This window comes from Mustela nigripes, chromosome X, assembly GCF_022355385.1.
Source record: "Mustela nigripes isolate SB6536 chromosome X, MUSNIG.SB6536, whole genome shotgun sequence".
NCBI lineage: Eukaryota > Metazoa > Chordata > Mammalia > Carnivora > Mustelidae > Mustela > Mustela nigripes.
Window position 1 is genome coordinate 70,504,504 of NC_081575.1, and position 14,492 is coordinate 70,518,995.

General features: G+C 49.9%; 1 protein-coding gene across 1 annotated transcript in view; it reads right to left on the reverse strand.

Moving 5' to 3' along the window:
- Nucleotides 1–14,492, reverse strand: part of STARD8 (StAR related lipid transfer domain containing 8) — a 40,846-nt gene that overhangs the window by 13,005 nt on the left and 13,349 nt on the right. The window contains exon 2 of the mRNA XM_059386186.1: nt 326–397. Within this exon, the coding sequence (XP_059242169.1) occupies nt 326–397 (72 nt within the window). The remainder of the gene's footprint in view (nt 1–325; nt 398–14,492) is intronic.

The window sequence follows — 14,492 nt, forward strand, 5'->3', positions numbered from 1 at the left end:
AATATAAACAACTCTAAAGAAAAACAGAAGAATGAAGGGAAACAGAAATTCTGGCCATGCAGAGGCTCAACCCTCAGAAGCAGTATAGTGCAAGGGCCCCTGGTTGAGACAATGTACTTGAACATAGAGGTGACACCAGAGCTTAGGAGAGCCAATCAGAGTGACCCACTGGAGATGATGGGGTCGTGATGGGAGCAGGACCAATGTTCACAGCTTCTTGTGTGGTTGGAGAAAGGATCTGATTGGCCTCATTTTAGAAACAAAAAACAAGAGGGATAAGGCAAGATTTGGGGGTAGGAAAAGGGGAGCAACAGAGTAGCCTTACCCTCAAAAAGCTGCACATACTGAGGGAATCCTGTCGCTCGGAGCCACTTGCATGCTCTCTTGGCCTCAGCTTCTAAAATGGAACAGAGGGACAGAAATAGGCCAAGAAATGGGGTTAGCTGGGTGCTGGAATGGAGCCACCCTGGGTGTACACTGCCTCACCTCGAGTTCTTGTGATCCAGAAATGGCAAGGAGAACATGGTGAGGTCTGGCATATTCGCTGCTAGGATTTACCTTCAGTTTCCCACACCCAACCCTCTGTATGTCCTGGCACACCCTTCTTGAGCCTCACTCTCTGCCTGTCCCACTGCTCCTCTCACTCTACCATACCTACCCAAGAACAGAACCCACCAGCAGCAACCCCCAAGAAAGGAAGGAGTCAAGGAGTACTGCTGGGGGAAGAAGCCACAGCTGTGTCTTCACCTTTCCTTTCTTCGGGAAGCTGTCCCCCTTCCATGGCCCTGGGGAGGCCATCCTACTCCAGTCAGGGATACAAAATATTCAAGGATTAGCCTTCTCTTTCCCACCATTATTCTATGTAATATTCCCCAGCACTTTGAGAACTGAATCTCACTTAGCACACACAACATGCCATGAAGAAGGTTGTATTCTCTCTATTCTATGGCTCTCTAGACAGGTTCAGGAAGGGAGGGACTCCTCCATAGTTTCACAGTTGACCAAAGTAGCAGTGCTGGGGCCAGAGTTCAAACTCAGTCTGACTCCTCCTCAGGGCTCCTACCCTTCTGATCTGGCAGCCTCCCCGGTGCTCACCCTCCCTGGCCACACATCATCATCGATTTCTAGCCCTCCCTCCCCGGGGAGCCTCCTGGGACTGCTCCAGCTCTCCCCAGTGGTTAGGCCTATGTGATATAATCCAGTGCTGATTGTCCTGATAACGCAGTGCAGACCTGTGGGAATCTTAGAGGGCAGTGGTGGGATTAGCTTCCTACCTCTGTGCTGGGAAGGCTCAGCACCCCTACTAGCCTCAGCAGAGACATGCACCTGGACTAAAGGAGGTTGGGTGGGCTGAATACCATCAGCAAAGCCCTGGTCCTTAGCACCCACGACCAGGGGACTCCAAGGAGACTGGTGAGGTTTCTCTGAGACTGGGATAGCTCTTGCTTTCCAGGGCTTTCCTGCAGGAAAATCCAGGATGAGGCCCTAGAAGCTGGGACCGGAAAGTTAAAAGACAAAACAGTACTTGAGAGAATGCCGGGTGGGGAGCCAAGGGAGGGAAGATGACAGAAAGGTGGAAGCTGGTTAGAAAAAACAACAGGCTTCTCAAGGGTCACACACTGATGGGGATTTGAGGAGGGGAGGAGAGAAGGCTCTGGCTCCCCTGACAGCTTTGGGGGCAAACAGGAGTGTGGTGGAGATGAACATCTGTGCATTTCCCAGAATGAGGGCCACCCCCAGCATCTCCCTCTGCTCACAGCTGCAGCCAAGTCTGCTCAGGTCCATGATCCATGAATATCAATGTGGGATGGCACTCCTGTACATGCACATGGACAGGCCCCTCAGTCTGTGCATGCAACCGAATCTGTGCACATGCACATGTTTTTTGTTACTGCAACCTTCTAACCTATGACAAAGATCTAAGGGTCATCAGGACTTCTGAGAGGTCCTGGAAGGCATTTGTTTCCACAGAGCTCAGCCAGCAGTCCCCCAGACCCCCTGGCAGGGGGCAATGCAGGCCTGGGAGAGGACTCAGGTCTCTAGACAAGAGGCAGTCTGGGAGAACTGTGCTAAGAGCTGCTGGAAGGGACTTTGCCTCAGCCCAGGAAGCATTTCAGGGACATGGTTTTGCTGTAAGGACAGTTGAGCCAGTTGCCATAACCATCTCCCTGTCTTCTGATCCTACCACAGCCCCAGGAGAAGGCCCTTATCCATCCTCAGAGCCCCTGCCAGAAGCCAGCTCTGCTATCCCATCATCAGGACAAAGAGAAGGTCCCGAAGGAGGGATCTGCTAGGAGTTTCCAGAAAGGCAGGCACAGAAGGAAACAGTCACCCCTAAAGGACCATGGGTTTGGGATGGCCACCCCAGGCAGGGCTGTGAACTCCAGAGATAGGCCTGCATGGCAAGGACACACCTTCAAAGTCCACTCAGTCCTTTGTGGTTAGCGGCAGAACAAAGAGCGAAAGGAAGGAGAGAAGCACTAGCCTGTCCGTGACTCCTGGGCTCCTTCCTAAGCCTGAAGGAGGTGGGAGAGTGCAATAATTAAGTGTACATCTCAAATACCTGCACAATCTACCCAAGCCACGGAGGCAGAGCCCACAGGAGAGTGGCGAGCCACCTGCTCCTCTTGTGTTAGGCTCTAGCCAGGGTTGTTGGGAAGGAAACAAGGTCACACAAGAGGGCACCAAGTTCTTTCACTGCTACCTAGAGCCCTCAAGCCTCCTGCTATTCTATGTGTGATCCCTGGACCGGCAGCCATCAGTATCACTGGGAACCTGGTTAGAAATGCAGAGTTCCAGACCTACCGAATCAGAATTGACATTTATTTAACTAGATCCTGAGTTGATCTGCATGCACATTAAAGTCTGAGAAGCACTGGCCTATATTACCTAGCTCAAGGATTCTCACCCTTGGATGCATATCACAATCAGCTAGGAAGCTTTAAAAAATACCAGTTTCCTGGGTCCCCATCCTCAGAGGCTGATTTAATTGTTCTGTGGTGAGATTCTCCAAATCAACATTTTTAAAAAAGATTTTATTTATTTATTGGAGAAATCTAGAGAGAGAGAGCAGAGCGGCAGGCAGAGGAGAGGGAGAAGTGGACTCCCCACTAAGCAGGGAGCCCAATATGGAGCTCGATCCCAGGATCCTGGGATCAGGACCTGAGCCGAAGGCAGATGCTTAACTGACTGAGCCCTCCAGATGCCCCCAAATCAGCACTTTAAAAAAGTTATAGTATGGGACATATTGAGGCCCAAGAGGCTTTTCCAACTCCCACAGTTATTTATGTGTCACAGTTGAGGCCATAACCTTCATCTTTTCTTTTTCTTTTTTTTTTCAAAGATTATTTATGTATTTATTTGACAGAGAGAGTGAGAGAGAGAGAGAGATCACAAGTAGGCAGAGAGGCAGGAAGAGGGGGAGGGGGAAGCAGGCTCCCCGCTGAGCAGAGAGCCCTATGTGGGGCTGAATCCCAGGACCCTGAGATCATGACCCAAGCTGAAGGCAAAGGCTTAGCCCACTGAGCCACCCAGGCGCCCCTTCTTTTATATTTAAATTCATTACTTAACATACAGTGTTATTTTAGTTTCAAGTGTACAATATGACGATTCAACACTTCCATGCATCCCCCAGTGCTCATTACAAGTGCCCTCCTTAATCGCCATCATTGATTACAGCCATCCCCCCAGCCACCTCCCCTCCAGTAACCTACCTCCAGTTTGTTTTTATGGTTGAGAGTCTGTTTCTTGCTTGCTTGCTTTCTCTTTTTCCCTCTGCTCATTTGTTTTGTTTCCTAAATTGTCTTTCTCTGACTTATTTCGCTTAGCATAAGCCCCCTAGCTCCATCGATGTTGTTGCAAATGGCAAGATTTCATTCTCATTTATGGCTAGGTAGTATTTCACTGTAAGTGTGTGTGTGTGTGTGTGTGTGTGTGTGTGTGTGTACACACACCATATCTTCTTTATCCATTCATCACACTTGGGTCGCTTCCATAGCTTCCCTACTGTAAATAATCCTGCTATAGACATAGGGTTGCATGTATCCTTTTTCATCTAGTGTTTTTGTACCCATTGGGTAAATACCCAGTAGTGTGATTGCTGGGTCATAGGGTAGTTCTCTTTTTAACTCTTGAGGAACCTCCACTCTGTTTTCGAGAGTGGCTGCACCAGTTTGCTTTCCCACCAACAGTGCAAGAGGGTTCCCCTTTCTCCACATCCTCACCAACAACCGGCGTTTCTTGTGTTGTTGATTTTAGCCATCCTGGCAGGTGTGACATGGTATCTCCTTACAGTTTCGGTTTGCATTTCCCTGATGGTAAGTGATGATGAGCATCTTTTCATGCACCTGCTGGCCATCTGGATTTTTCTTTGGAGAAATATCTGTTCATGTACAACCCTGATCTTTTCATTTCCTGTCCAGTTCTCTTTTCCATGGAGTTATGCCACCTGCCCTCAAATGCCAGGGAAACCAAGGGCCCACACTCAAAGGAACCAACTCCATGTCCCCTAAATTTTTTCCACCCTTCTGATAGAGTAGAGTTACAAGACTGAATTGAAATCCTGGTGCTACCAGTCATGAGCCCTCTGACTTTGAGCAAGTTATTTAACCTCTGTAAGACTCAGTTTCCCCCTCTGTAAAATGGAGGTAATAGAGTCTACTTGGAATAGCTACTGAGAGCATTAAGTTAAATACTAAAGAGGGAGAAAAAAAAACAATAACCAAAAACCCCTGACACATAGTATAAATACTTGCAACTAACTGAAGGGTCTGAAGGAAAAAGAACAAACAGAAGAAAGAGACCCAGCTGGCATTTCCTTTTGGGTCTGTAAAGTGGCTGCATCCACATTACTGTCAAAATTATAGCCAAATGGCTCTGGGAAGTGAGGTTAGTTAAGAGGCAGACATTTCAAAGAGGCCACAATAGCTCCAAAAGACAAAGGAGCCAAGGAGTTTGAAGCAGGGCTATGGACTGAATCCCCAGCAAGTACTCCCTGGCAGGAATCTGGAGAATGTAATGGGTTATTACCCAACAGGATGTCAGGGACACTGCCTCCCAGCATTACACCACCTCGTGGAGGTCGGGGAGGCCCTAAGGCTCCTCCCAGATGAAGCAGTCAGAGACATATGTCTTGGTGATTAAGGACTGAGCTAAAGTACTTTGCGTTTACTCCTCCCACCCACCCCAGCCTGCCCAGGCTGGGACCAGAAGTGACCACTCACCCCAAGCAAGTCCACTCCCCTGAGGTTAGGGCCCAGGTGTTCCAGACTCAGAATTGCCTTCTGTGCCTGGCAGGGAGAGTGACACCGGGCAGGCCGATGCAAGCGATGAAGGAATGTCTGTGTCCCCTTGTCCTGCTTCTGTGTCCAGATGTACAGATTTGAGCAGTTTTCAACTGCTATATTTTGCAGGCTGTGCTCTGGCCAAGGCTAGGATGATGTGCTGGGACAGGTCAGGAATGGCACTCAGCTGGCACAAGCTGGATTCCACAGAGATTTAGGCTCAGACTCTAAACCCGGGGATGGTCCCAGGTGATCTGAGCCATAAGAATCAGAGCCAGGGGCATACTCAAAAGCTCCAGAATCAAATTAGGTCTCAAGGCCATGCCCACAGGTTTCCTGGAGGGAGTGTCAAAGAAAAATGGCTGAACAGCAGGAGAAGGTTTTAGAGGTCAATGACAGGATCTACACCTACACTTAAACAGGCCATGTACCAGGAGCCTCTTAGCACAGAGCTCTCTTCTATTTTGAGAAGGAGAGAACGCAGAGAAAAGCATTTCTGTTCCCAAGAAATGCTGCATGAACAAGGGTAGCTTACGCACTCAGGAAAGGGCGAGCAACATCTCCCACGGAGGAAATGCAATCATGCTCCAAGATGATAGATAAGTGAGTCGAAGAGCGAGCTTTTTCCCATCAAGCCAGCTCCCCTACTCGCTGCCTAAGTCACTTTAGCCAACTTGCTTCTTTCCCTAAGCTTTGGATTTTGAACTAGGTAGTGATGACCAAAAGCTTTCCTGCCTACGTCCATGGTTATTGCATGGAATGGGTCAGGTTTTGCCTGGTTTTGAAAGTGGCTGTATGAAAGTTATCATTAGAGAGCACAATTTTTGTTAAGTTTACTTGAACTTGCCCCCCCGCTCCTGAAACTATTATTACATTGTATGTTAACTAAGTGGAATTTAAAGAAAAACTTAAAAAAAAAAAAGACTCCTTGACCTTGGTATGCACACATTCACAGTTGGTGAGCCTCAGCTCAGATTTTGTCCTACTTTTTAAAAAGTGAGCATGAGCTAGGAGGGGAAGAAAAAGCAATTGCCAACTAAGTTTAGGGAAGTTGGGCCTCACCGAGCCAATATCACCAACCCCACCCTCTTCATGCCACATTCAGGGGACTTGAGTCCTTCTACTTTGTGGTCACTCAGTGGGCTATGAGAGAGCTGCTCAGACCCCACTCTGCCTACTCTTTCCCAACCCAAAACCCATCTCCAGGCATAGGTACCAGGTAAGACTCAGAGCCCAGGACAAGCAATGGGTGGATGTCACAGAGGCCCCAGTCAACAGGATCCTTGTTACCACCAAAATAGTAACCTCTCAACTCAGACCACACATTATATAGTCTGAGAGTTTTTAAAAATTCCAGGACCTGGGGGTTAGTTGGGTGGCTCCCTCGGTTAGGCTCAGGGCATGATCCTAGGCAGTGGTGACACCATCATCATCATCATCATTGGGATTCCCTGATCAGTGGGGAGTCTGCTTCTACCTCTGCCCCGCCCCCCACCACTCATGCTCACAAGCACATGCATGTGGATGTGTGTGTGCTCGCTCTCTCTCTCTCTCTCTCTCTCTCAAATAAATATATAAACTCTTTTTAAAAATTCCCATGTCTGGGCCCCAGTCATTACCAATTAAATTAGAATCTATGGGAAAGCTTTCATTTGTTTTTGAGAGTTTTCTACATGATTCTTGAGTGCAGGCAAGAAAGAGCACCACTGCCCTGAACAAACACAGTCAGCCAAAAAGCCACAGCATAGGTCTCTGGAAAGATTCTAGCCAGAGGCCAGACTCAGGCCCATTCTAATCACTGGTCCATGTTCTCTCCAGGCCCCAGACAAGGAGCAAGAGAGCCATGAGTGGTAATACGAATGCATGTGGTGGGACAGGGGAGGGCGAGTCTGTGGGTGTCTGTGAAGGTAATTTAGTCAAACAGTTAGCTGTCCTACTCCATAAAGAATCTTTCAGCAAATGTGCCAATTTCCTTTACCTTACTTTGCTTTATGTTTGGAAAAACATCTCCTTCACTGGCCCTCACTGTAGGACGAGTGTCTTCCAAACAAGGTCTGGGATCAGCATGGTCTCTCCCAACTTTAGTGAGCACAGGAGGGAAAGCCAGCATTCTGAGGGAGTAGAGAAAGACCTGGGATGCTGATGTCTGTGTGACAACCCAAGTTTCCGAGGTAGACTTTGTAAGGTCAAGCTGGTATTCCAGGTAGGCAGAAGCCCCCCACCCCACCCCACCCCGGCCCCATTACTATAGTTGGGAAATGCTAGGTCTTGGCAAATGGCTTCTTGGCCCATTTCTCTTGGGAAATGCAAAGCCCTCCTCCTTTTCCCACCTTCACTCCCAGAGAGGGATCCTGTCTAAGGAAGAGATGTTGTCTTTCTGGCAGGGGGCTTGGATCTCACTTGGCCTCAAATGCTTATTAGCAGCTCATTTCACCCTCCTGTAAGGATATAAGCTAAGGAGCCTAGGCCACAAGAAGGGTGCCCACCCAGCCTTGAGCCCTGGATCCCTCAGAGGTGGGGCTCCATTCAAATTTGCACAAATGCTGCAACAGGTGACTGTTTGGCTATCCCCCACCCACCAAGGGACAGAGGGAGAGGAGCTCTCACAAGGGCTCATACTAACAGCTGTAACAGCTGTCATGACTTTTACGACTGCCAAGACTTCACTTCCTGACCTTGAATGGGACATTTGGTGGGGGGGAGGGGTCTGCAGTACCCTGTTCGGCGGGACACTGGGTATACTCGTCTCCCCACTACTGCTGCTCATAGCAGGAATGACAGTTCTTACTTGATTCTCATGGGCGAGGGGGGCAAAGGGAGAGAAAGCAGCAACACCAAAATAGCTCTCATCCCACATCCCAAACCCCACAGGAGGCAGGGGCACAGGAAAGGCTGCTGGATTTTAAGCAGCCAGCTTGGCTGCGCTAGCCACTGGCTGGCCTCAAGCCTGTTAGGTCACAGGCAGGACATGGGGCCCCTGCTGCACCTGTTGGGATGCTGTGTCAATCTTAGCCAGAGCTGCAGCTGGATACCAAGCTCCCAAGCCCATGCAAGGGAGTCTCCCCATCAGAACTGCAGCACCACCGACACACACAGCCCAGGAAGGGACAGTACCATGCGGCTGGGTGGCAGCATGTTGAATCCACTGCATCTTCCGGCTGACTAGTGGCAGTTTGACACGTGCGGCTCTCCATTCAAATAGCCCTCTCTCCTTAATGCTACATGTCTGCACCAAAGCCACAGGACTTCAGGGAGTCTCACCCAGGGACAACGTTATGCCCTGGGGGACCTTTGGCAATGTCTAGAAATATATTGGCTCCAGGACAGTCGCCACAATGAAAGAAAGGCAGACTCCAGTCCTGAACTGTGACCCCAAGGTCAGCCTCCACCTTACCTGGGGGCCTCAGGCAACCACTCCTTGAAGATGTCCTGAGGGATGAGGCAAAGACTGGATGCATGATTCAGTGGAGGTCCCTTGTCTGTGGAAACACTGATCCCGCAGGTCAGCCAGGGACAGGTGGCAGTTTGAGTTGAGAGTTTTTAAAAACATGGAAGTTATACAAGAAATCCCCAACTGCACCCCTCTCCCCGACGGAGCTGTAGTCTGAGATTTGGTGTACAGCTTTAAGTGAGGGAGGAACAGGAGGGTACTGGGACCAAAACCAGGCCTCTGGCCTCCCGGGGCTGCTTAAAAGTTTGAGACCAGAGTCCAGTCTGTGGTCTCCCAGGCTGTCACTGGGTACAGCAGGGTTAAAGCAGGCGGTGGACATTCTGACCCAGCCCAGGGCTTTCCTGTGACAGTGAAGGTCAATGCTGCCACCTGCTCAGGGGCAGTCACTCCATTAACTTTCTTACCCTCAGGGAATCCTGCCCCCAACCCAGTCCCAAGTGCTCTGACAAGGTCATGGTTACAAGAAAGGACAGGTGTTTTCATAAGTTGTGCACTACTCCAACACCTCCAGTCACCAAGCTGTAGGCAAGAGATGCCCACCTAACTAGTCTGGGGCAGATGGTAGACCAACGAACTGCTCTCCACTATGGTATGGCTGGAAAGATTATCGGACTGAAGGTCAAGAGAACTACATTCTAAGAGCCTTAACTGTGCTAGAAACCTGTTGGGTGACCTCAGGCAAGCCACCAACTCTGTCTGGGCCTCCATTTTTCTGTCTCCTAGTGGCCACTCACCAAAATCTAAACCCAGAGGGGAGTGTGTATGACTCTCCCTGGCTGGTTCAGTAGAGGAGCTGTGCTCCTCCTGCACACTCTTTTGGCAGACTCCAGTAAGTCTGAGTGGCAGACCCACGGTTCAGTGGGCACCAAGACCAAATCCATCTTCCCCTCCCAACCTGGCTCTTTGGCTTTCCTGCCTCCCAAGGCACCCGAACACCCAGGCTTAACCTACCAGTCATCCTGGTCTGTCCTCTCTCAACTTGTGTATTTAATCACTAAGTTCTATCAACTTTTCCATCAAGTGGTCATGGTTTCCCACACCTGACTGTGCTCTAGGTTGGCATGCCTGGATCACTTAAGCCTCCAAGTTCCCAGCCTCTAGTCTCTCCTTTCAATAAGTTGTCCTGCCATCTTCTTCTTACAAGAACCCAGTTCTGACCTGGCCACACTCCACTCTGCCTTGCAGGCTCCCCTGCCCACAGCCCAGGGCAACAACCAGACTGCTTTTCACCTGGCACATGAGGTCTTCAGCACCCCAGACTCAGTCTGACTCGAAGCTGCAAACTCCCAGTATTCATCAAGATGGAGGTCAAACATCCCATGAGATCTTCCTTCCCTGACCTCTCACTAAATCCCCTACCAACTAACGGATCACTTAAATTAAGTGACCCCTACCCCCTACGCATTTCCATTACCTTCTCAGCTGCACATGAGACTGTCTGCCCCATTCAACTGGAGTCCCACGGCACTGGGTCCTATCGGTCTCAGTATCCCCACTGCATTGTGGTAAGGGCTACAGAATGTTCTGGCAACACCTAGGCAGGAAGTCCTGCTTTCCAACTAAACAGTGTGCGGGCCTCTGCCTCCACCCATTCCTCTGATATCACTACAGCAAAGACACAGAACTGAGGAGACACGCTTGCAACTCAGCCAACTAGATGACCAGCAGAACACTTTGCCCCAGGGCAGAAACCACGGCCAAGAACCAAAGCCCAGAGGTGTAAGATGTGAAAATAATCTCTGCCTACGGACAAAGACATTCTGGCCCCAAGGAACCCTCAGCTCTTCCATCCCAAGCTCCTGTGAGGGCCCCCAAGCCCACAGGGCAAGGGACATGCACCGTCTCCTGCTTCCTCTCTTGGCCTGCAAAGTCTTGGCACTCACCCATCTTGAACCTGTGTCTCCATTTCTACATCCCACCCCCCTTGCCTACTTCCTTTTCCTTTTGCTGAGGCCAAATATAAACCCGCAGGCAGGAAATGCCTTGAAGGAGCCTGGCCCCACCCTGAGACCCAGAAAAAAATATTGTCTCTTACAGAAAGAAAATGGGCCCAAGAGAAGTAACCTCTTCACAGGGTCTGTTCCCCCTCTAGAAGCCAATGGATACAAGCCTCCCCTGAGCTCTGCAGCCAAAGGGAGGGTTGTGATTCTGTGCAGAAAGGGGAGGGGGGCTTAGCTTTGTGGGCAGGGGTGGCCATGTGCATGCTTAGGCCACCTGGGGTGAAGGGAAGGAGAATCTAAATGGCAACCTAATAACTGTGTAATATCTAGAAATAGAGGTTTTCAGGTGCAGTTGGAAGACTAACAGGCTAGTGACTGTGGCTTTTAGTCTTGGCTCTGCTACTTCTTAGCTGTGGTTGTGTTCCTTACTAATAATAATACTAAGGATACCGAATGTCATTATTAACAATAATTAAGATTAAACATTAATATTTACTGAGCACTTAATATGTGCCAAGCCCCAAGCTAAGAACTTTACACAGATCTCTTTGGGCAAGACTTAGCTTCTCTGGGCTTCAGTGTCCTTAGCTGTAAAATAGTGACATGTTTATATCCCTGATGTCAGGAGGTTTTTGCAAGTATAAAATGAGATAATAACAACAAGCAAAGGGTTCCAAGTCATTGTTGGGTCCCCAGCATAAGTACTTCTTATATGGTTTATTTCACTGAATCTTGACAACAACCCTGCAGGGGCTAAGTGCTATGAAATTTCTATTTGACAGATGACAAAACTAAGGCCCAGGGATATTGAGTAACCTGCCCTAAATCAGCAACTAGGAAGTAGTGGGTCAAGGTGCAAATCCAGGCAGTCTAGATCCAGAGTCCTCCAAGTCCACCAAGTTAGAATACTCATTAAATAGAAGTTGCCTTGGCTGTGGACACAAGAAACATAGGCAGGAGTTGTGCAGTATGAACCCTGAGCCTGAAGTAACTTCCCATCAGTGGAGAAAACACCTGACCATCCCACATCTCTTGTGGTCCCCATGACAGCCCTGTCCGAAACAGACCTACTGCACAAATGGGAAAACTGAGGCTATAGGAGGTCAAGTGGCTTCCACTGGACTATGGACGAGGACCAGGAGCCTGCCTAAATGACCACAACCAACCTGTTGATCTGTTCCCATGTTGTCTCCCTAGGCTCTCCCCTCCAAATCCAATCCTACCCTGTGCCAGGCCCCATGCTAGGCACCAGGGTCTGAAACTGAGCAAAAGCCAAACTCTCCTGGAGTACAGTACCAGAGCTGCTATCAGGCCCATACTTCTCAGGGAAGCAGATGCTAAGGTCGGCTATCCTCTGAAGCACTCTCTGGCCTCTGTTTGCAGGCAAGATCACAGAGAATGAGCTCTAAAGGAGGTACAGCCTATGGGAAGGAAGTCTTTAGCCCCCCATGGGCCCAGAGGTGGGAACGTTGTGGGGAAGGTAGAGCTTCTGGACAAAAGCTTACCCTTCCACATGCCCAATACCAGCATGGACCACACCAAGCTGGAAGGGTCAAGCAAGTTAATTCAGCCAGCCTTCCACTTGCCCCTAACCACCCACACCTTCTAAATAATGAACTCTGGTTGTCAGGAGAGCTCATTAGAGTGTCTCCTTTCCCTGATGCCACCCAGCACCCTTAGTCCTGGAAGGTGCTAATCAGGCAGGCCTGCCGCTGTCAGAACCACCTCCCCAGCTTCCTCCTGTATACCCGCCCCCACTGTGCAGCTCTGCTTAAAGCCTCAATACCCAGCCCTTTGATTTTCTCTCCCCTCCATCTGTCTGCCTTGCTGGGGAGGGAGCAGGCAAGGACCTAGGGACTGTCTGCCCAGGAAAGACTGATCATGATGGGTAAAATAAGCAGTCAGGGGTGGAAGGGAGACCCAAGCCCGAGCTCTGGCCTCCTGGCTGGCCACCCCAAAAAGGGAGGAGAGGCATGGCACCGTTGCTAAGGGTGTGGGTGGTAGACTCAGCCTACCTGGGTCCTGATTCCAGTTCCATGATTCCCTAGCCATGTGACCTTGAGTCCGTTCTTCTTTTAGCCTCTCCCTGTATACTTCTTCATATGTAAAATGTGAGGAGAATAGCAGTACCTACCTTACAGAATTACCATGGGAGCTAATTAAGTTCAAAGGTGTCAAGAATTTAGAAGAGTTTACTATTATTATTGTTGTTAGCGTGATCATAAATGTCACTCCTCACTCGAGGAGACCAGAAGGATCCCTCCCTCCAGGTGAGTGTGGCCCAGGAATGTTTTTTGTGAGGAAGTGGAATCTGAGGGACAGAGAAGACCTAAGGCCTCGGGGGCCACATGTTTGGGTGCAGCACAGTCCCAGGTCAGTGAAAAACAGCAAAGAGATAAGGTGGCAGAAAGTGCCACTAAACAACAACAATAAGAAGAATCCTGTTCATATTATTGGATTTATGACTCAACAACCCCATGAGGTAGGTACCTATAGCTCCATTTTACAGTTGACAAAATGGAGGCTCCCAGAGGTTAAGTGATTGGCCCAAAGTCACCCAGTGCTGTTTATCCCAGAGCCCCAGCTCCCCACCATGACACACTTTCCTGCCCCAAACTCTGGATGTACAGCTCTGTATGCCTTTCACTTCATCTCCATTCTGGCCCCTTTCCCACATCCCTTCTTGGTTTTGCCATTTAGAAGGCCCTGCTCAGGTGAGGGCTGCTCAGGGCAGATGTCTGTGGCGAAGCACTTCCCAAGCTGCCTGCTCATAGCCCCAGCCTGACGTGACCTTGACCGGGAGCAGAAAAGCTGGCTGTGAGTGCGTGTCTCACACCTCAGACAGGCCAGCCTTTGGCCAGCCCAGATAAAAGACAGGAAATCCTTGGCCACCTCCCCTGAAGATTGCTCCCTCCACCATGGGAACAGAGTTTCAGCCTGGGCAGAGGTTCCTCTGTGGTGAGGAAGCAGCGGAGTCAGCCCCAGCTGCCTCAGCTGCTGGGTGTGGTTTGGGGGAAATAGTGAGGGCTGAGCATCAGGAGACCTGGGCTCTGAATCCTCCCTCCTCAGACACCAAGCCTGTCCCCCATCTGGGCCCCAGGTGGGCACCTGCAATGATCACACTGCTTCTCTTACCAGGGCCGCTCTGAGAAAAGGGTGGAATTGTAGAAGTGAAAGAACCTTGGAAATGGAAAGAAATGGGAATACTCATCGTGGTCTTCATCATCAACTGCAGAGGAGGAATGGCTGAGTTGGTGTTTCTCCCCATCTGATTCACCCTTCTACGCCCCAGTGTGGGCATGGCTCATGCTCATTTCCGGCTTTGATGCTCCTCAAAACACTCCCTTCCCCCTGACCTCCACCAGCTCAAGGGAAGAAAGTAAGTGGCAGGAAAACAGGATATACTGACAGGCCACACAGAATACACTGCAGACAGCTCATCAGAAGTGAGCACTTCCTCTCACCAGGCTTGCCTTCTGCTATGAGGGCACCAAGAAGAAGGCCAGCCAGACCTAACCAACAAACAAATCAGAGAGCTGCAGGAGCTGTTTGGACCCAGGACCCTGGGGGTTCAGAATGCAACTGCTGGAGCCACCAGAAAAAGATAATGGAGAAGTCTTGTAGGAAAGTTCAGACTAGGGGCTGCTGGGTGACTCAGTTGTTGAGCATCTGCCTTCGGCTCAGGTCATGATCCCAGCGTCCTGAGATCCAGTCCCACATCTGGCTCCTTGCTCAGTGGAAAGTCTGCTTCTCCCTCTCCATTTGTCTGCTGCTCCACCTGCCTGTGTTCTCCCTCTCTCTCTCAAATAAATATATAAA